This window comes from Chelmon rostratus, chromosome 5 (genome assembly GCF_017976325.1).
Source record: "Chelmon rostratus isolate fCheRos1 chromosome 5, fCheRos1.pri, whole genome shotgun sequence".
Taxonomy (NCBI): domain Eukaryota; kingdom Metazoa; phylum Chordata; class Actinopteri; order Chaetodontiformes; family Chaetodontidae; genus Chelmon; species Chelmon rostratus.
In genome coordinates this window covers 13,126,620-13,146,403 of record NC_055662.1, presented here as the reverse complement: position 1 = coordinate 13,146,403, position 19,784 = coordinate 13,126,620, and the positions used below count along the sequence as shown (strand labels likewise).

At 41.5% G+C, this 19,784-nt stretch overlaps 2 protein-coding genes across 4 annotated transcripts; both read left to right on the top strand.

Moving 5' to 3' along the window:
- The first annotated feature begins 802 nt into the window (after positions 1 to 802).
- On the top strand, positions 803 to 11,799 carry LOC121607271 (zinc finger protein 462-like). 2 transcript variants are annotated; one of them, XM_041937994.1, is made up of 11 exons: positions 803 to 903; positions 1,304 to 1,369; positions 1,456 to 6,152; positions 6,256 to 6,548; positions 6,804 to 6,922; positions 7,672 to 7,806; positions 7,927 to 8,170; positions 8,410 to 8,552; positions 8,646 to 8,869; positions 9,363 to 10,635; positions 10,999 to 11,799. In XM_041937994.1, the coding sequence occupies exons 2-11, from the start codon at positions 1,360 to 1,362 to the stop codon at positions 11,139 to 11,141; spliced, it is 7,281 nt and encodes a 2,426-aa protein (XP_041793928.1). In that variant the 5' UTR covers positions 803 to 903; positions 1,304 to 1,359; the 3' UTR covers positions 11,142 to 11,799. The 2 variants fall into 2 exon arrangements, with proteins under 2 accessions (XP_041793928.1, XP_041793929.1); XM_041937995.1 differs by lacking the exon at positions 1,304 to 1,369 and having other exon boundaries at positions 818 to 903.
- A 1,317-nt stretch (positions 11,800 to 13,116) lies between these two features.
- mfsd10 (major facilitator superfamily domain containing 10) lies at positions 13,117 to 18,512 on the top strand. 2 transcript variants are annotated; one of them, XM_041937559.1, is made up of 13 exons: positions 13,117 to 13,185; positions 14,173 to 14,357; positions 14,826 to 14,922; positions 15,060 to 15,163; positions 15,377 to 15,535; positions 15,836 to 16,027; positions 16,396 to 16,498; positions 16,607 to 16,718; positions 16,816 to 16,924; positions 17,048 to 17,138; positions 17,494 to 17,541; positions 17,646 to 17,735; positions 17,996 to 18,512. In XM_041937559.1, the coding sequence occupies exons 1-13, from the start codon at positions 13,149 to 13,151 to the stop codon at positions 18,097 to 18,099; spliced, it is 1,431 nt and encodes a 476-aa protein (XP_041793493.1). In that variant the 5' UTR covers positions 13,117 to 13,148; the 3' UTR covers positions 18,100 to 18,512. The 2 variants fall into 2 exon arrangements, with proteins under 2 accessions (XP_041793493.1, XP_041793494.1); XM_041937560.1 differs by lacking the exon at positions 13,117 to 13,185 and having other exon boundaries at positions 14,201 to 14,357; positions 15,092 to 15,163.
- The last annotated feature ends 1,272 nt before the right edge of the window (positions 18,513 to 19,784 follow it).

The window sequence follows — 19,784 nt, the reverse complement described above, 5'->3', positions numbered from 1 at the left end:
ATAAATATGACCACTCGCCCCAGTTGTTAACCTAAGGGGCAAAACAAATTGTTTTTTTTGTTTTTTTCAATACTTACCTGTTATTCGGCAGGGGATTGCGTCTTCAAAGGTATGATCGTAACTTAATATAGGTCTACTCTCCACCTAGAAAGATACTATCGTTGTTCTTACCCGGGGCGAAAGCAAAGGTTAAAGGGCGGTCTGTGGAAATATTTGATTTAAACTTTTGTTACGTTGTTTTCAGTGCCGAGTGCTAACCACCAGATGGAGGCAAAGGGCAGATTTTTTAATCTCTGTACTATGTTAAAATTTACAATGTGTCGACACTGAATGACTAAATTACATTGAAATTGATGGAAATATTTGGTATTTAAGCTTAGCAACAAAGCGAAACCTAAGTACTTCCGGTCAAAGTCTGTCTGTTTTCACAATTAAAGCACGAGTATATTTACCGAATACCTGTCAATGAAAGATTTGAGACGCTTCAATAATGAAATCACAAAACCTTGCATGACACTAAGGATAATAACGTCATATTGTGTAAATTACAATATAACAGGCTTTTTATTTTTGGATTTCCCTTTTTTTTTAATTTTTTTTGTATTTTTTATCTATGTACACTCGTGCCCTACTTTAATATTTTCTGTAATCTGTTAATTATGTGTGTGTGTGTGTGTGTGTGTGTCTATATAGCATTACGAGCACACGGAATTACGTTTATTTTGAAGGGTACGTGACTCTCGACGGAAGTTAAATTGTAATCTTGTTGTTGGAGCGGAAACACTAGACAAACAGAGTTGTACTCGCGGGAAAAATGGCGGAAATGTGTAGTGCCTTCGTTACATCAACATCGGCCATTCAAGTCATAGCCTCATAAGCTTCATCCTGTGTTTGCTGGAATGCGTGAGTACATTTTTCTCCAAACATATAAGCAAGTTGAACTTCTCCACCTTTTCTTGTGATTATACTGCAGAACGAACTCCAGTTCGTGTCAGTTTAAGTTAGTTAACGGCCTGAACTCGTTTTACGATTCCTTCCTGTTGAACGTACCTCATTTTAAGTACCACCGAAGTCCTAAGTTGTTGCTAACATATTGCCATTGTTGCACTGCTGTTAAATCGATTTTCCTGTAAATCTTGATCTTGAGCAGAGCAGTGCATCTGCTGTTAGTATTTCATTTTTGAAATCTCTGCAGAAAACCTCATTAGTGCACTTAACCTTAACAGTGGTTACACAAAACCAAATATATAGCGCTGGTTTTGTACCTTGTACAATGCAGTGATGCCTTTTTTCATATCCCCAGATGTGTCACAGCTGTGTCTGTATATGTAAGACTCTGATTTTACAGAGAAAAGCAAGATGCAAGAAGGTACTTACTACAGTCAATCTTCTTATAATGCTCAATGTTGTTTCAATGTAGTCAGATTGAGTATAATTTCTTATCTACCCCTTCAGATTCAATGCACCTTTCCACCGCTGGCCACAGGACACAAAACCAAGCTGTCACTCAAGAACCCCTGATCAAGTCTTTCCAGTGTAATGACTGTACACTCATCTTCAAATCAAAGGTCTACCTTTTTGAACACCTCAACAAGGTGCATGGATTTGATGAAGATGTTTCTCTAAGAGATGCTGGTTTAAAAAACCGTGGAACTAACAAATCCAGCACTGACAACAATTGCAACAGTACAGGAAGTCATTTTGAATGCCAACGCTGTGATCTCAAATCTGCTAATCAGGATACTTTAAATGAACATGATTGTTTAATTGGTTCTGGAAAACCAGAGACCGAAACTCATTTGGAAAATGCACAAGAAGCTGCGAGAACGAAAGAGATTTCCTCCGTTTCTTCAGCCATGCCTACCTCGAAAACTAAATACATACTAAACTTGTCAAAGGATCTGAAAACATATAAGAGGCCAACCATGCAAGCCATCACCAATTACTTTGTGACACCATCTGGATCAAATGGGAAACCCCCAATGAAGTTAGCTGATAGCCCAGCGCTTCTAGATAGCACCAAAGGAACCCTGATTTTACAAGAATCACCCTCAGACTCCAGCCCAAACAGTAGTGGTGTGTTCAAAGTCACCGCAAAGCCCACGATTGATATAGCCAAACGTGGTTCTCAACGTTTTTTGTTAGATGACCGCCTTCAAGTTACTGACCTGTTACCATCAAAGGCTAAAGAACAATTCAGAGAAACAGTTCTTAAGAGGACCAATAATGAAAGCTCCAAAAGTCCTCCTGCTAAAATAGCAAAGTCATCCAAAGGAAAGACAAAGCTCCAACAGAAAGCTCACACAAGCAAACAGGGATTATCAAGCAACACAGACTTTGAATTTGAATTAAGCGAAGATGAGGAAGAAAAGAAGGTTAATCTTGTTTTTGGTGATATGGAAAGCCAAGAGGGACCGTTGCAGTGGAATACATGTGAAGATGTGCCCAGTTCACAAAGACCTCAAGGGAGTTCTCATGAGAGTGCCCATACGCCGTGTAAGGAAGTCAAAAATGCACCCTCACCCCAACATCCCACCTCCAAAGGAGCAGACACGGAATTGTATCAGTGCAACAACTGCACGTTTAGTCATAAGTCAGCTGTTGTTATGCATGTCCACTACCAAAAAAGCCACCCAGTTGAAGTAGTCACAATTGACAAAATCAAACAGTCGGCTCATGTCATGTCACATACAAGTTTGCCTATGATGCCAGAGAAGTGTCCAAACTCTGTGACAATAGAAGAATCTATACCTCAAAAGGACATCTCTGATTCTTCCAAGGAAACAAGAAAGAAAGATGAGATTGCACAGCAAAAGAAGATTTCATCGTCTTTGATAAGTCCAAAGCACACACCAGAAGCTTCTAAGACTCGGTCAGAGTCTGGAAAAACTAAGAAAGTGATATCTGCTGAGGACAGACGTAAAGAAAAGAGGTTTACGGCCAAACGTCATTGTAAAATGTCTGCTGGAATGGACAGTTTATTCAGCTCACCAAATGCATTGTATTACTGTCAGTTTTGCGACTATTCAAGCACAAGCATCAAAAGTGTTCTCGGTCATCATAACTCAAAACATGGTGCGCAGATGCCAACAGTTTCTGAAGACATCTTGTTTTACAGTGCTGAGGTGCAGAAAAAGAAACTTCAAAGTGAAGCTAAGGCTGCAGGCAGAACTTCATCTTCTGATTTTAAAATGAGTAAACAAGTTGAGCTATGTAGTGAAAAAGAACTTGAACATGAAGAGGACGAGGGAACAGGTGCGACTGTGACAAAATTTAATGCCTATGCATGTGCAGAAAAGTTGTTTTACTGCCAGAAGTGCAACTATGGAAATCCGTCTGTCAAAGGAATATTGCTCCATCAAACCAAAGTTCACCAAAGCATTCATTCCAGCAAGGAATGTATTATTGAACATACAGCTCTGATACGTGCTGAAATCGAAAGATCTAAATCTCAAGAAAAGGAGGTATCCTTTTCTACCAATCTACCTCTCCCTCTTATGACCGAGGGTGATGAAGATTTCTTTTTCTGCCACTTTTGCAACTATAGACAGAAAACTGTGGACCAGGTATCGCGGCATTACTTCAGAAAACATCGTGGATTTGTGGCTAGGCGAGAACAAATCCATTTGTATACTTCCTTGATTCTGAAACATATACAGTCGTCGTCGCGCCGAAGAACAACTGCAAGCCAAGAAGTCAGTTATGCATCCCTTGGGGAAAAAAATCATAAAAAGACAAAGAAGCTTGGTAAAGTTTCGACATCATCCTCTGTGAGAGCCTCGCAAACAAAGAGGACTCTTCAGTGCCATAGATGCAGTTACAACACGCAATATGTGTATCTTTTGAGAAAGCATATGCAGGTATTCCACAAGTCCAGTTGCACAGTCATGGATGTTTTAAGAGGGTGTTTTAAACAAGGAACTTTACAGTCAGGCTATCACTGTGACATGTGTGTTTTCTCTCACAAAAAGGCAGCAGCTGTCTATGAACACTACCAGGAAAAACACCCAGGACGTAGACTAAGCCTTGAGTATGTGACTACTCGGTTGTATGTCGGCCCTGAAACGTGTACTCCTTCAAAGAAGAAACCTGGAATTAGTGATGGTGATGACACGGATGGCAGCTTACCATCTCAGAGATCTGGACAAAACGAAACCAAGACGTATTCTTGCAGAGCATGTCCATTTAAAGGTAGCTCAATGTCCAGAATCACAGACCACTACCGTGCTGTTCATCCGTGGTCTGTGAAAGAAGACGGCTCAGTCCTGGATGTCATCAGCAGCAAGAAGCAGAGTGCAAACAAGCAGGTGGAGGACGACAATGAAACACCTGTGCCATTTGACACCTACCAGGCAGCTCTTGAATTTGACCACTCACCTGGTTCATCTGAGGAAGCAGCGTCTTCCACAAGGCTCAAGTGCCCTCACAGCCCTCCGAGGTTTTCTACCCAGCGCAGTCGCAAAACTGAAAATTTAGATGAACACCAAAAAGAGCAAGTGCAAATCAAAACACGTGTGCATGTCTTTAAGTGTCCACATTGTACCTACGTGAATACCAATTATCATGGAATTCTCACTCACTGCCAGATGAGACACCGTACCCTCCCATCCAGGGCAAACAGCCTTTATGTGGATGAACCACATTTATACAACTGGAGAGACTGTTTGAAAAGAAAAGGTCCGGATTTGAAAATTTGTGGATACATGTGTAAGAGCTGCCCAGAAATCCTTGCAACGCAGGAGAAGCTGAACAAGCACTGCAAGAAGGGCCATAATGAGACTGCAGAGAAAACAGTGCCAAATATGCCCAAATCAGCTCCTAAACCACCAGCTGTCAGTAAAAAAAAACAATACAAGACCCACAGTAAACAGGGATCAGTATCCTTTTTAAGTAAGAAAATATACACAGCCATGAGATGCCAGTACTGCAGTTACAGTTGCACCACAAAACTTGTACTTGATCGGCACTTGCATATTCGCCACAGGAATGAAACTGTTTCGAAGGCTCAGGCTAGTTCATTAAAGTGCGCCCTGTGTTCCAGTGTCTTTTTGAGGAAGAAGTATCTCAGAAGCCATTATGCTAAGAAACATGGAAAGGAAGCCTTAAAATTCTATGCACCACTATACAAGCAGGTCCACGGGAAGCCAGCTCCAACAGTTCCTGACCACCCTTTAACTCTGCAACCAGAGGCATGGAAACCTAGCACGACAGCAGAGGAAAAGAAAATATTAATCTACAAATGTCCAGTTTGTCCCTATGTGAATGCTAGCCACCATGGCACTCTCACTCACTGCCAAATGAAGCATCCAGACCTCATTGCAAGGGCAGATGACCTTCAAACAGATGAAGTACTTGTAACCAACATGGTCAGGTGCACAGTGGGAAAAGGGTCTAATGAAAGAGGGTACATGTGTAAAAAATGTCCACAGATTCATGTATCACTGAAGAAACTAAAAATCCACTGCGAGAGTGTGCACGATCAGGCTGAGGCAACAGCTTCTAAACATTTATTTGAAACTGAAGATAAAAAACATCTTGAGTATGGCTCTCGGGGGTCTGTGTTGGAGGCTGTCTCCTTAAAAAACAAAACATCAGCAGTGAGAACCATAGAAACTGGCCTCAGTCAACAGTTGGGCACTGCTGAGACATGTCAGTCAAACACAGCGTCAGTACAGAACAAGGCTTCACAGTACAAGTGCAGCCTTTGTACCTATATGGGATCGTGTCGAAGATACCTGCATTGTCACTACAAAAAGACTCACAAATTGGATCCATTCACTACATACAAGCTTCTAGAGAAGTACAACAGATATAAACACACCAAGCCCCGCAACTTGCCTGAAGCTGCATCTGAGGGATGCACGTCTGTCAAATGTAAGATGTGTCCAAACTTAAAGTTTGACTCATCTCAGCTGCTTATCAACCACTACAGTACTTTTCATAGCTCAGGCTGCATATTGGACTTCATCGTGTTATCAAAAGCATCGAGGAAAACAACAGGACTTTACAAATGTGCCCTCTGCATGAAACAAATGAATGGAATTAAAAAGTTGTGTCATCATCTGGATAAGCACAGAGCAGGGGAGAAAAGGAAGGCAAAAGCTGCGATGATGCTTGGCTTTACAACAACACCACAGGCCAAATCCATCGTCGTAAGTTGACCCTGCCAATATAGTCATTTACAGCCTTGACCCTTTGCATACACTTTCAAAGTAAGTTTCAAATGTGTTGACTATCGCTGTGTTTAATTTTTAGATTTGCAAGCATGATGAAGTACCCATGGCAGAAACCGTGGAGCAACAGGCCCAGTGCAACGTGACACCAGTACAGACCTTTGCTTCGCCACAAAGTGCTGTGTCGTCCCCTTCAAAGCCCACTGATCCGGAGCAACCAGAGCTGGAATCGAGACAAGACAAACACAGTTGCAAACAGTGTGGGCGGGGATTCATATCACTGAAAGGTTTGCGTTTGCATCAGCGCAGCCATGCAGCCCTGGCAGCCATCAAGAATAAACTGCACAGTGTGTCTACCTCAGCATTAAAGCACAAGTAAGGAGAAACTTTGGTGATTTCGAGTTAGGAAGTAGCAGCAAAATAAGCAGGGAGTCAGTCAGCATTCATCGTTATATATAAGAACACTTTTGGCTTGCACACATTTGAATAGCTTTGCAAAGCGAATGAATACACTCACAGGCATGAAATGAAAACCAAATGGCACAAATCTGATGTCCATCATGTCCAGAACTGTGATTATATCTGACTGAATGTAATTTTTATTAACATTTTTTTCCATTATCTCTACAGCATTAACAAATATGTCCTCTACAAAGCGGGGACTATGCGGCCTTTCCTCTGTAGCTTCTGTTCATATCGGACGACCGTCATGGGCCTGTGGAGGTGTCATTTTCTTAAAACACATCAAGGTGAGTAACCTTTACGTAACATAACATTAGCTAACATTCAAAAAATAAGTAACGGTATCATGTTACTACCAGGTATCATATATCCTCTCTTTCACCTGAGGGAATATCTGATCACAGGGAACATATTGAATTATCAGAGAATTTGTAGGATTTCTTGATCAATGTGTGGTGCATTCAGGGACATCTAGGCAAACGTGTTTTTGCGGGTTTCTTGAAAGAAGCTCTTTCTAGTATACACTCAGCTGCCAGTTTATTAAGTACACCTAGCTAAGATCAGCTCACTCTTACAAACAAAACTCAGTAAATTTTATGGTCATTTTGGAGGCTGCAGTTTGTTTTTGCTGCTGAAGTTATATTGCAATGTGCTGAGAAGTGTTTCTCATATTCTGTCCACCGTATTTGTCAGTAAGATTAGGCTGAATGTTAGAAACACCTCTCCTTATAACCCAAGACAGTTCAACAACACCACATCCTACAAAAAGACTTTAACCAACACCGCTCTACACTGAACATTATAACCCTCTGAATGTTTGTGGTAAAAGTGCCATTTTATAGGAAAGAATGGAGAAGTTGTGGGTGTTGCATATTCTCTGTTCTAAAAATTGTCTTGACCATAAATGTTGCGGCCAAATTGATCAGATAGTGCAGCCCGCACACGAACAATGGACTTTACTGCACCGATTACACGGCATTTGTACAGTGATATTGTTTTTCTGTCTCTCATGTACGTACTGCTGTTGAATGCCCAGATGTCATTATGGATGCTGCTGAGACTGGCAGCCGAGATAAGGAGAGCGCTCAGAGGGCTGACATGGAGCTCTCTAATTCATCAGAGGAATTGAACAATTTGCCTGAACTTGATGAAGAACCTGAAATTACTCAAAGTAAGTCAATCCCATTTTCTTTTTTATAGATCATCACATATGTAACTGTCAAAATGTATATAAAATACAGCTTTTGTATTAGTATCTATAGAGAGACTGTGATTCATTGTCCTTTGACAGAATCACTGTACTTGGAGCACCCAGATGTGCAGCGGCAGTTGAACCAGTACAGCCTGATGGCGCAGGCCGCTGCTCCATCGAAAGCCAACGTGCAAGAAACAAAGTTAGCTCCGAACAGTCTGCTTCACTGTGAAGTCTGCAGTTTCAACACTGGATACCTGTCTAGCATGCGACGGCACTACCTGAATCGCCACGGAAAGAAGATCCTCAGGTGTAAGGACTGCAGCTTTTTCACTGGTTTAAGGTAAGTTACAGCCACCACGAGTATTTGAGGAGATTACATACACAGCCAGGGACTTGATTTTTAAGCATTTAATAGACTACAGCTAACAAGTAGACTAGCAGTGTGGCATCTGTTTACCTCACACGCAGACTAGCACATTTGTCATGAACCTTTGATTTGGAATATTTGTGACGGCAAACATTCGTCACATTTTGTGTCTGACATGTATTCTCATCATTTGATTCTCCTGCCATTATTAGGAAAACCCTGGAAATGCACATTGAGACTGGTCACTCTACCAGCCAGTCAGAATCCACTCATCAGAGAGACCTGCGCTGCCCTTTCTGCCTCTACCAGACCAAGAACAAGAATAACATGATTGATCACATCGTCTTGCATCGTGGTAAGCAAGATGCTCGCCAGGAATCGTGTTCCCACCCGCCGATACCCTTATTTGCCATGTTGTGTTCAGTCTTTTTGTGTCTTTTGTTTTTAGAGGAGCGCGTTGTGCCAATAGAGGTGCGTAGACCAAAGCTGTCACGTTACCTTGAAGGCATCGTCTTCCGCTGTCACAAATGCACTTTCACAAGCGGCAGTGCTGAAAACCTGCGTCTGCACATGATGAGGCACGATGACATCAAACCCTACAAGTGTCGGCTGTGCTACTTCGACTGCACTCGGCTGAGCGACTTGGAGGCACACCTGAGCGATAAGCATCAGGTGAGGATTTGTAGCTAAGCCGCTCTATGCATCACTGAAATTCCTTTATGTCTGTAAATTAGCCACTTTCAGCTAATGTAAAAAATGCATTCTAGAAAGTAAGTTATTCACTGGGAGGAGTGGTGTATGGAGTCAGAGGGTATGGCTGGTATGACACAGTAGCCCCTTTTGACCAACGAGCTCCTGGAACTACGGAGCCTCAGGAACTAAACTAGCAACTAAAAGTCTCTTCTGCCCAGTCCTGTCACAACTGTGAAGAATAGAAAAATTAATCCAATAACAATTTTAAAAAAATCATGACAGCATTTGGGATGCATTTTTCAGACGCTGGTGCTCTCCACCCATTCACAGACACTGGCCCAGTGCTCCCCCCTTAAGCACTCACAGGCTGTGCACACTTCCTGCAAGTGTGCAACTCTGCAGACTTTGCTTGAGGGAATAATAGTGGAGTGCATGACAAACACTCAATTCAGTTATTTATTCTTTTGTGCAGGTTATGAGGAATCATGAGCTAGTGGGTCAGATCAGCCTTGATCAGCTAGAGGCAAGGGTTGACCTGGTGCCAGAGGAGGACGAGGAACCTTTGTCTAACTTGGAGTACTGCGACAGTGAGGATATAAAAACAGAGGAGGTTGTTACAGACTGTAATGAAGATCCACACATCAGGGAGAGTGTTACCCCACAGATCAAGGGAGCACATCAAAAGCAAGAGCAGGATGACAAGAATGGAAAAGAAGAAAGCCCCGCCAAGAGCTCTGTATTAGTCCCTCAGTATGAGAATACAGACACCGCTATCCAAGAGGAGCGTGAGCTGGACCCTCAAGAACAAGCAGAGATTGTGCTGCCAGACATTGCAAGAGCACAGTGGGTAGCAAATATAGCAGGGCAAAAAGTTGGCGAAGGGAACAATGCAGACATCCAATATGAGAAAAGCAGTTGTCCAGAGAAAGAGACAAATGCGAACCAAACCCAACTCAAACTCAAAGATAGTGAGGGCAGCAGTGTAACATTCACACAACAAAAAGAGGAGGCAGAGGAGGGGAGCTCAACAGCATGTGGTAAAATAGCTGAAAAAGCGCAGGCCCACAAGCGACACATTAAGGCGCTAAAGCATAGAACGCTGAACATTGAGGCTAAGGTGGAAGATGATATACTACGTCACATCCTACTGCTGGATGAGGATGGCGGCATCCGCAAGAGACCCAAGAAGGCAAGTCAGGATAGAACGATTAAGACGGAGCAGGTCATCAAGCCTGAGGTTGATGTTCTGAGTGAGATCCTGTTGCTGGATGAAGAAGGCAGCATCGCTTTGGCCCACAGCCAAAGAAATCACCCTCATACGGAGGCAATTTCAGCCTTAACAAAGAAAAGTTATAGGCAGGCAAATAACATCAGGGCTCAAGAGCAATTTAAAGTTGAAAGACACTTGCTAACCCTTACACCCAACTGTAGACAACTTAAGATAAACCATAAGGAGATCTTAGGTGTCTCATTCACAAAGTGCAAAGATGGACAAGTGCAAAATCAGAAAAACAATGAGGAGGTGAGAGACCCTTATGGGGAAATGCCAGTACTTGAGAATGAATATCTCAGAGAAGAAATGCACCCGCTTGGTTCTTGCAAGCAAGAAGATCAGAACTATCATCTGGAGCAGAACCAGGACAAAGAAGATGAGATCATCACTGAAGATGAGAGCCGACGCACCAGTCAGGGACATCAGGAGGGTGATGGGGAAGTGGAAGCTGACAATCCACATGTGCCAAAAGGTGAGATAGAAAGTTGATCACAATGAGTCTAAATAAGATGATTAGATTCTTGATTAATCCTGAAAAAAAAAAAAAACAATTTCTTAGAGGCCAAGATTCAGACTGCTTATTTTATCTGACCAGATATATTCCAAATATATTCTGTTGATTATTAAAAGGGTTGCATATTAATTGTAAGTAGACTCGCCATTTCAGCTCTAGTCAAAAAAAAAAGCATCAATCTCATCCCATTTGCTCCATGCATCAACATCGCTGCCATACCAGCACTGCTTTTTAAGTCTGCGTGACACGTCTAGCGTACCAAATGAAAAGAAAGGAAACAGCATGTAAGAGCAGCCTAAAATCATTTCTCTCGCTCTGCAGGTGCACCCACCATCTCGGACAGAGCCGCTGACGTCCTGTGCCCAGAAGCTACAAAGGAGAAGCTGTTTACCTGTGAGTTCTGTGGTCGAAACCTCATGAACGGCTCTGAACTGGAGCATCACGTCATGCGACACGGATTATAGTGTCTTTCTCTATGCTCTGGACCATAGCAAGGGTTTCCTGCTGATTTCTGCGTAGGAAGCTAGAGTTTGTGTTCATGAACCATCCTCTACTTTCAAACTGTACTGTGTTTGGTAGATTTTTAACTTTTTCTATTATCTGTATATACTGTATTTTTATGGTACAGCTGTTAGGGTAGGATGTAATTTGTGTCATTCAATAGGTAAAACTTTACTACCAATATCGTTACTGTATAAAATGTGACACGTTGTCATTTGGATTTTATTGACGGTTGTTTTTCTTAAATATGCGAATATTAATTTTTTTTTGGTCTTATGAAAGACATTTTCAAATCATGAGATATTAAATCTTAATTCTGAGTTTCTTACTGTAAAACATGCAAAAATCTTAACACTGTGAACTACCGTTACATATTGTTACAAATAAACTGGCATTGACGAGGGATGTTCAATAACGAGACCTGAACCAACCTCAGTATCACTGACTGTGGAAATACTTGTGCTGCTTTAAGGCTCTGTTGTGTGTTCAAGTTGTTGCCAACAAGCAAATAAATGGCCTACATCCACCAATCACAAAAATAGCTGTATGTTGTTTGACATTCTACAGTATTCGTTTGTTATTTCTGTGATGACGGTCTGCTTACTTTTAAACCTTTTTGTTGTGTCATTTACTTTTTTTGTTAATAAACTCAAAGTGTAATTTCAACACCTGTGTGTCTTTTCAAAATGCCTTTCTGCTGTTGAGAGTGTATCATAGGGTGACCTTATTTTTCAAACCCTCATACGGGAACAGACACAAAGGTACAGATGTAACCAGTGGATTATCGTCACACTGGATCTGTGGAGGGATGTCAAGTCAATGGATCCTATCGTTTTTAATGGAGCGCAGGAGATCTATTTTTTTGCAGTTCATGATGGATATGGTGCGGTGAGTTCAAGGACGGTTGGTGTATCTGTATTTTTATAATGGTGACTCCACCAGGCTTGTGAAAATTAGATCAAACCTGGCAACGCTGACAGAATAGGAGTCGAGTTTCTGTTATTGCATTGGCTTTTTGTCGCCTAACATTTTTTATGAATCCTCTTTTAGTGCGCTGTTTAGCTGTGCTAAGATAACGGATGAGCCAAAACTAAGCAGAGCCCAGCAGGACCTTTCGTCGGTCAGGTGCCTTCATATGCGTCCTCGCCGGATTCAGTGTGTCTTTACCTTTAAGTTTGCCGCACATTCGTGCGCGTGCAGACGCAGGCGGATATGTAGGCACTAGAAGCGTTTACCTGTCGTCAGGATTGGACTAATTATCTCAACACTCAGCACACCTGCAGAGCTCACCTTACAACACCATGAACGCAGCATTTTCGTTGCCCTTAAGAAGGAAGGAGTGACTGAGCCTCCTGGGGCTATTTAGAAAAGACCGGCTATGTCTTAAGCATGACGGCTAACTGTTAGCATACTGACATGTTCCTTCAGAAAGAGCATGATTAATTGATTGATTGATTGATTGATTGATTGAAACAAATAGCGCTAACACAACTGCAACAATTACAACTTCTTGTGGCTCCTAATTTACTTATGGCTTCTATAAATAAGCCGAACTATTTTTGATTTGACTTATGATTGGTATGTGTGCATATACAACACTTAAATTACTAAATGTGATTATACTAATTCTTATAATTTACAGACTAGCATAATGTTACATTATGTTGGGTGAAAAAAAGCGTAAATAGCCTCAACATCAGACACTATTACACATGTGTATACAATGTTTTTTATTTATAATAAACCATGTTTTGTGTGTTGGCAACTGAAGCAACATACAGAAGTCTCATCGTGTTTGGCTCTTAATGTAATTATTAACGTGAAATTTTCAGGGGTTTAGAAGGCGGAATTACGAGTTTCTGCGAATCACCTGAAGGCAGCATTTTCGTCTGCATGCGTTGGTTACGACACATTCTTGTCATCCAAATGTAAGAGGACACCGCTTCCTGGTGTGGACTAATAATGGACTGATGAAAGCGAGAGAGAAGGTGTTACTGCTCGATTCGGGTAAGTCCGGGTGGGATTTCTTCTGTTTTACGAGTCTGCTCTGAAACAGTGGAGTGTGTAGAAACTGTTTGTTAGGTTTCTTCTCGCCTGGTTAAACACAGTAGTTTATGCCCGGGAAGAGGTGATGCTGATGAATATCGGTCAGTCTCACTGGATCGATATCATACTCTACAAACTAATCCGTCGGAAATGTGTGCATTATTAGAGCCAAACTAACGGTTTAAGACCTAATTCCAGTCACAAAATGTTTGCATGTCAGTGAATTTACTGAGGAGTTCATGCAGACTGGGATCAACTTTGAGCTGAGCTTTTACAGCTGTTGTTTCCTCCTTCCTTGAGTTCCACCTTGTTTCTTCTTCCTGATGACTTGCTGTAAGAAGACTGGACGCTGGGGTTAATTGCATATTTATAGTCACACGTCTGCTTCTGTAAACATGACTTTGTCTTTACATGGGATGTGGAAGATGCTTTGATCCTTAAGAGCCACCATTCCATTCCAGTAACTTTTTGCATTTTTTAGCTTGAGTGAGAACAGTGGAAATAAAATCTCAACACACTGACGAACTGACAATAATGTTTGTGCTAAGATCTACCCATTAATATGCACATGGCTAACTTACTGTTTGTATTTATGCTTTATTTCAGAGGTCCCAGTGTATTTTTTTTAGAAAGTAACTGACTGAATAAACTGAATAAAGATTCCTATAATGCATTAGTAATGAATGTAATATTTACTGGGGTTTAAACAGAGCGGGGAATGTATAAATGCAAGCTAAATTCCACTATCTGTCTGAATTTTGTCCTTAAATGCCTGTAATTAGGTCCAAGTAACTCTTTCAAGGAAATTACTAGGAAATTGAAGACCTGCAAAAAGAAGGTGTTTCTAGTAATTGTTGTCCCGCACTTGTTCTTGTTTCTTGAGATTAGAAGTCATAGTTATTCCGACGTCAGTGCTGCTCTTCTAACACATGTTCAACTTACGAACAGGAACAGAAGAGACACGGTATTCAGCTGGAGGAATGTCAGCCACAGACAGATCTGCAGAGGATGGCGGCTCCTTCTCGTCAAAGGTCATCAACGTTGTGTTCATCATCCTGCTGCTGGACCTGCTGGGATTTACACTGATTCTGCCCCTGCTGCCTTCAATTTTGGACCATTATGCAGAAACAGGGGTTAGTTTCGTTTCATTCTAGAAATAACATCTACAGGGTGCCTTCTATGACAGCAGTGTGATGACTTAAATTGCACATTTCAAAAACAAAAGGCTTATTATCTGAGTGACATTTGATTGCTTAGAAATTGTGCCAGACATCAAGCTCCGCTCTGTTGGCGAGACAGTTGTACAGTTTCACCCGTGTTGATAGTTTCCAACAGTTCAAACAAACTGTTACGACAAACAAAAGGGTATTGAATGGGATGTATTTGACACACAATGTGCAGAATTTGATGCACACTGTCTGTCACATCTACTGAAGAAAGGGGGCTTTGTGTGAAGAATCTGTTCTATGAGAAACGTAACCAACTCATGAGTGATTAGATTAGCAGTCATGGGCTGCATCTGAGTGTGAGTGTGCATGCTGACTCACACTGAATTGACCTCTTTACTCGTGTTTGTATTTGCTGTTTTTTCTCGTGGACAGGATGCCATATATCAGTCTCTGCAGAGTGTTGTGGACTGGTTCAGGGAGGTCGTGGGGATTCCTATGGAAAAGAAGTACAACACTGTCCTGTTTGGAGGTATGTCGGATTGATTTCACATCCAGTACAGCTTATGAAGAGCTCTGCTTCTTGTGACACTATGATCAGTTAAACATAGAATTTCCATCATGCAAAGAAACCGCATTCTTCTGCGTGCTCCTTACTTTGCCTTGCAGGTCTGATCGGGTCCCTGTTTTCTCTGCTGCAGTTCCTGACGTCGCCCAAAACCGGGGCTCTGTCAGACCAGCATGGAAGACGACCCTTGCTCATTCTTACCACAGTGAGTTAAATGCCACATTTTACCACTTTTTTGTGACTTTACAAGATAAATCTTATTCTTTTCACATTGGAAGCCATATAGACAAGAGCAACAGTGTAATAATACCATTACTGCTTGTTAAACATAGAGTCAGTCACTTGGCTCAGGTTGAACCTTGCAGCCTTGCCATCAGCACTGATTCATTCGTGTCTAATTGGGTGCCTTATGTTCCAGTTAGGGCTGATGTCCTCTTATGCGGTCTGGGCCGTTTCCCGGAGTTTCAGCATGTTCCTTTTGTTTCGAGTAATTGGGGGCATTTGTAAGGGCAACGTCAGCCTCTGCACTGCCATCGTGGCTGACTTGCCTTGCCCAAAAGCACGGAACCGAGGAATGGTAGGCACAGACTTTCTTTGGCCACAGTCAAACAAACACCATAATGTGATTGCGTGCTGAGATCCATGTGTGAAAACAGGCTCTGCTGGTTTTCTGTCCCTTCTTTACTTCAGGTGGCGCTTTAGGGCCACGGAGTAATGCAGCAGAATCTTCAATTATGGCTCTCACATTCACATTTCTTTGTTGTACATAGTTTTGCTGATTAGCCAGTTAATGCCCTTGTAATTCTTAGTCACACTTGATAAGGCCTTCAGATAGATATAAAGAAAAAAATTAAAACTTTAATTGTATCACCACCAGGCCATGATCGGCATCGCCTTCTCCCTGGGCTTCACTGTGGGACCTCTGATGGGTGCCTACTTTGCTGTCAGCTCCAGAACAACAGGAAGCGTCTTCTACCAAACGCCAGCTCTGCTCGCTCTTGCCTTCACCATCGCTGATCTGCTGGTCATTTGGCTGATGCTGCCAGAGACGCTCACAAAGGATGTCAAGGTTGGCTTGTCGAACTGAAAGGGCAGCCTTTTTTTTTTTCTTTTTTTTTTTGCAGCAAACAAAGTGTTTCCCGTTACTCTGACTAATTAGACCTCTTGTTAGGCTGAAGTTATGGGTGGAGCAATGCTGGGAATAGCTTTATGAGCTAATGACAATGATAGCTGTCATTCCCTAACAAGTACAGCAAAGCTGTGAAAAGAGTGTTGGAGCTGTCAGTCAAATACAGTCTGTGCATGTCCACACAGAAGAGGTCTAATCAGGCAACATGAGTGAAACAGCTGGAGCTTTGAAACACATCATACAAATATGTAAAACAAGCGCTTCAATCTGAAAACGTTCTTCTTCTGATTTTTCCTGACTCATCCTAGGCTTCGTCTTCAGGGCTCGGGGACTCCAGGGACCTTATGAACCCATTATCTTTATTCCATTTTTCAGCTGTTACTAGGGCAACAGATCCGCCTTCAAAAGAAAGTGAGTACTGGATTCCACTGTGAGGCGGACGCTTACACCCATTTGACCCATTTGTAAAGCATGATTGAACTTTGGCACACAGATACAAGCTGGAAATGTCTTTTACAGGCATGCAGAAACTTCAGGTGTTGGGCCTGGTTTATTTCTTCTACCTCTTCCTGTTCTCTGGTCTGGAGTTCACGCTGAGTTTTCTGACTCACCAGCGATTCCACTTTACAAGGTATGAACTCAAAGGTACAGCTGTATACGCTGCCAGTTACAGTAAACGCACCTGACCAGCAACCTTGTGATTTTTACAACTCTTTATCTCTCATTAGTATGCAGCAGGGAAAGATGTTCTTCTTCATTGGGGTCATTATGGCTTTGATCCAGGGGGGTTACGCTCGCAGAATCAAACCCGGGCACCATATCAAGGCTGTTCGTATGGTAGGAATACCTCCTGTTGACATGAAAAATAGCTTTACACTGATTTACTCTTAATTCTGCTGAAACACATGATGCACAACTGCACACTTGTCTCCTGTAATGAACCTTGTTTCTCCTTGTTAGGCAATAATGACATTAATCCCAGCATTTATTCTCATCGGGCTCTCATGGAACATAACAATGCTATACGTCGGTTTGGCGCTGTACTCATTTGGTGAGCTCATTTTACACTGCGTGTCATGTTAAGACAAATTAAACAGACAAAAATATGGTTGAATATATGCCTTATGAGAATGTTGTAAATTCATTTTTTGTGACTATATGTACTGTATCCTGCCATTATGCCAGCTATAGTGTATCTCAAGAGACTTCCTGGTTAAAGGTTAAATGAAAACACACAATTTTTTATGTGGCAAGATAATATCCATAATATATATTTAGATAATAAATATTGTTGCTAGTAAGAAAATGTCCCTAAAACATCTAAACATCTAAAGGATTTATTTGTGTGTTTATGTTAAATTCAGTGTTTTCTGTGTTTACATCTTATGTCATTCCTTTTGCTACAGCGGCTGCTGTGGTAGTTCCATGTCTGTCGACGCTTGTTTCTGACCATGGTGAGCGTCTTATTCTTTCTTATATGTGGAAACTCACAAACCATTTTGATCTTATCTACATTGAGCACACCGGTACTGATTATCCACTGTGGCTATTCCCCCAGGATCAGCCAGTCAGAAGGGCACAGTGATGGGGATTCTGCGGAGTTTGGGCGCTCTGGCCAGAGCACTGGGACCAGTTGTGTCATCCTCCGGTAAGGAAGACAGATGGCAGTAATGGCTGCTAAAATCTGAAATTTGTTGATAATCTATGAAGCCTTAGCCCGCACACAAGCCACTAATGTTTTTGAAATGCTTTTTGAATGATCAGTCGTAATATCTTATTCTGAACATGAAACAGCAGAGAAACTGGTTATGAAGACATATTTTACAGACTGATGTACTTTGTAAAATAATTTTGCTTGGTAAATACTTCTCTTTAGCAGAGTACTTATTTTAACCATTTTCTTCACAGTTTACTGGATAGCTGGAGCCCAGACCTGTTTTCTTCTCACATCAGCCTCTTTCATTATCCCTCTGGCTCTCCTGAGAACAGCTGGCAGGCTAAAGGAGGAGTGAGAGACACAAAGACTTGAAAGAGACGTTTTCATGTTCTGTGCAGTTTTAATGATTGTTATAATGTTTACATCAGCCGGGAATACAAGCACTGACTTATTACTTTGAGATGTATACTTTATGCGCTGTTCACAAAGAATCATCACATGAACCAAAGTAATGCAAGAAGACCATGCACATGCCAAAACAGAGGGAAGGTATTGTATAAATGTGGAATGAGTGGAGCCTTTTAATGTGCACATGTTGATCTGTGCAGACTGTGAAATCCACAGGCTGGGGTAGGTTACAAATATGTTCATTTATGCTTGTGTAACATAGATATCATTTTATAATGCAATATTTTATCAATCACGAAATATCATTTTATTTTAGCTCGAAATGTGGATATACTATTTTGTAATTAAAACAATAATTTAACAAAGTGTCTATAGAAATGTTATTTTTAATATTTTTACTTAAAGATTGTACAAAAAGGTTTTCAATGAACTTGATTTTTTTTATCTATTCACTTTATTGATTTCAGTGGTGGAAACTAACAAAGCACATTTACTCAAATACCGTACTCAAGTAAATAGATAGATATACTTTATTTATCACAAGCTGGGAAATTGCAGTGCAGCAGCAGCATTACACACAGTGAAATAAGTAAAAATTGTGAAATAAGACTATAAAGAACAAACTATACATGATAAAATATCAAAATAGCGAGCAGTAAAAAATTAGATACATAATAATAAAATAGCAAAATAGCAAACAGTAGTAATGAAAAGTATTGCACAAAAAAGAATATCTATGGCAAATGGCAGTGTGTAGAAAATAAAGTACTGTGACTGTAAGCATACACAGTGAAAAAAGTGAAAATATGTGAAATAGGACTATAAAGAACAAACTATATATAATAAAATATCAAAATAGCAAGAAGTAAAAAAATATATACATAATAATAAAATATCAAAAGTAGCAAACAGTAGTGATAAGAAGTATTGTATTGTGGCAGGAAAAGATTTCCTGTATCTGTCCCTTCCACAGCGGAGCTGTAGCAGCCTGTGGGAGAAGGTGCTCCGCTGTCTGTCCACTGTGTGATGGAGAGGGTGCTGATCATTGTCCATGATGGATAGCAGTTTATTCAGCGTCCTCCTCTCCACCACAGTCTCGAAAGACTCAAGTCTGAGTCCAAGTACAGAGCCAGCCTTCTTGATGATCTTATCAAGTCTGTTGGTGTCGCTGGCTCTGATGCTGCTGCCCCAACATACAACAGCAAAGAGATGGTGCTGGCAACAACAGACTGGTAGAAGATCTCCAACATTTTGCTGCACATGTTGAAGGATCTCAGTTTCCTTGAGAAGTAGAGTCTGCTCATCCCCTTTTGTACACAGTCTCTGTGTTGGATTTCCAGTCCAGTCTGTTGTCAATCACCACTCCAAGGTATTTGTAGTCCTCCACCACCTCCCCTCTGATCCGTAGTGGCTGTGAAGGCATCTTCTTCCTCCTGAAGTGGATCACCATCTCTCTGGTCTTGCTGATGTTCAGCCTCAGGTGGTTTTGTTCGGACCACTCAACAAAGCTGTCTATCAGTGTCCTGTACTCCTTCTCCTCTCCCTCTCTTATACACCCAACAACAGCTGAGTCATCAGAGAACTTCTGCAGGTGACATGACTCAGAGTTGTACTTAAAGTCAGTGGTGTATA

Excerpts from the sequence above, each read along its gene's own strand:
- mfsd10 (XM_041937559.1), top strand. The coding sequence starts at position 13,149 with ATGAAAGCGAGAGAGAAGGTGTTACTGCTCGATTCGG. Across the intron at positions 13,186-14,172 it reads GGTGTTACTGCTCGATTCGG|GAACAGAAGAGACACGGTAT; the intron begins GTAAGTCCGGGT and ends ACTTACGAACAG. Across the intron at positions 17,736-17,995 it reads ACCAGTTGTGTCATCCTCCG|TTTACTGGATAGCTGGAGCC; the intron begins GTAAGGAAGACA and ends TTTTCTTCACAG.
- LOC121607271 (XM_041937994.1), top strand. Across the intron at positions 6,923-7,671 it reads TTTTCTTAAAACACATCAAG|ATGTCATTATGGATGCTGCT; the intron begins GTGAGTAACCTT and ends TTGAATGCCCAG. Across the intron at positions 10,636-10,998 it reads CAATCCACATGTGCCAAAAG|GTGCACCCACCATCTCGGAC; the intron begins GTGAGATAGAAA and ends CTCGCTCTGCAG.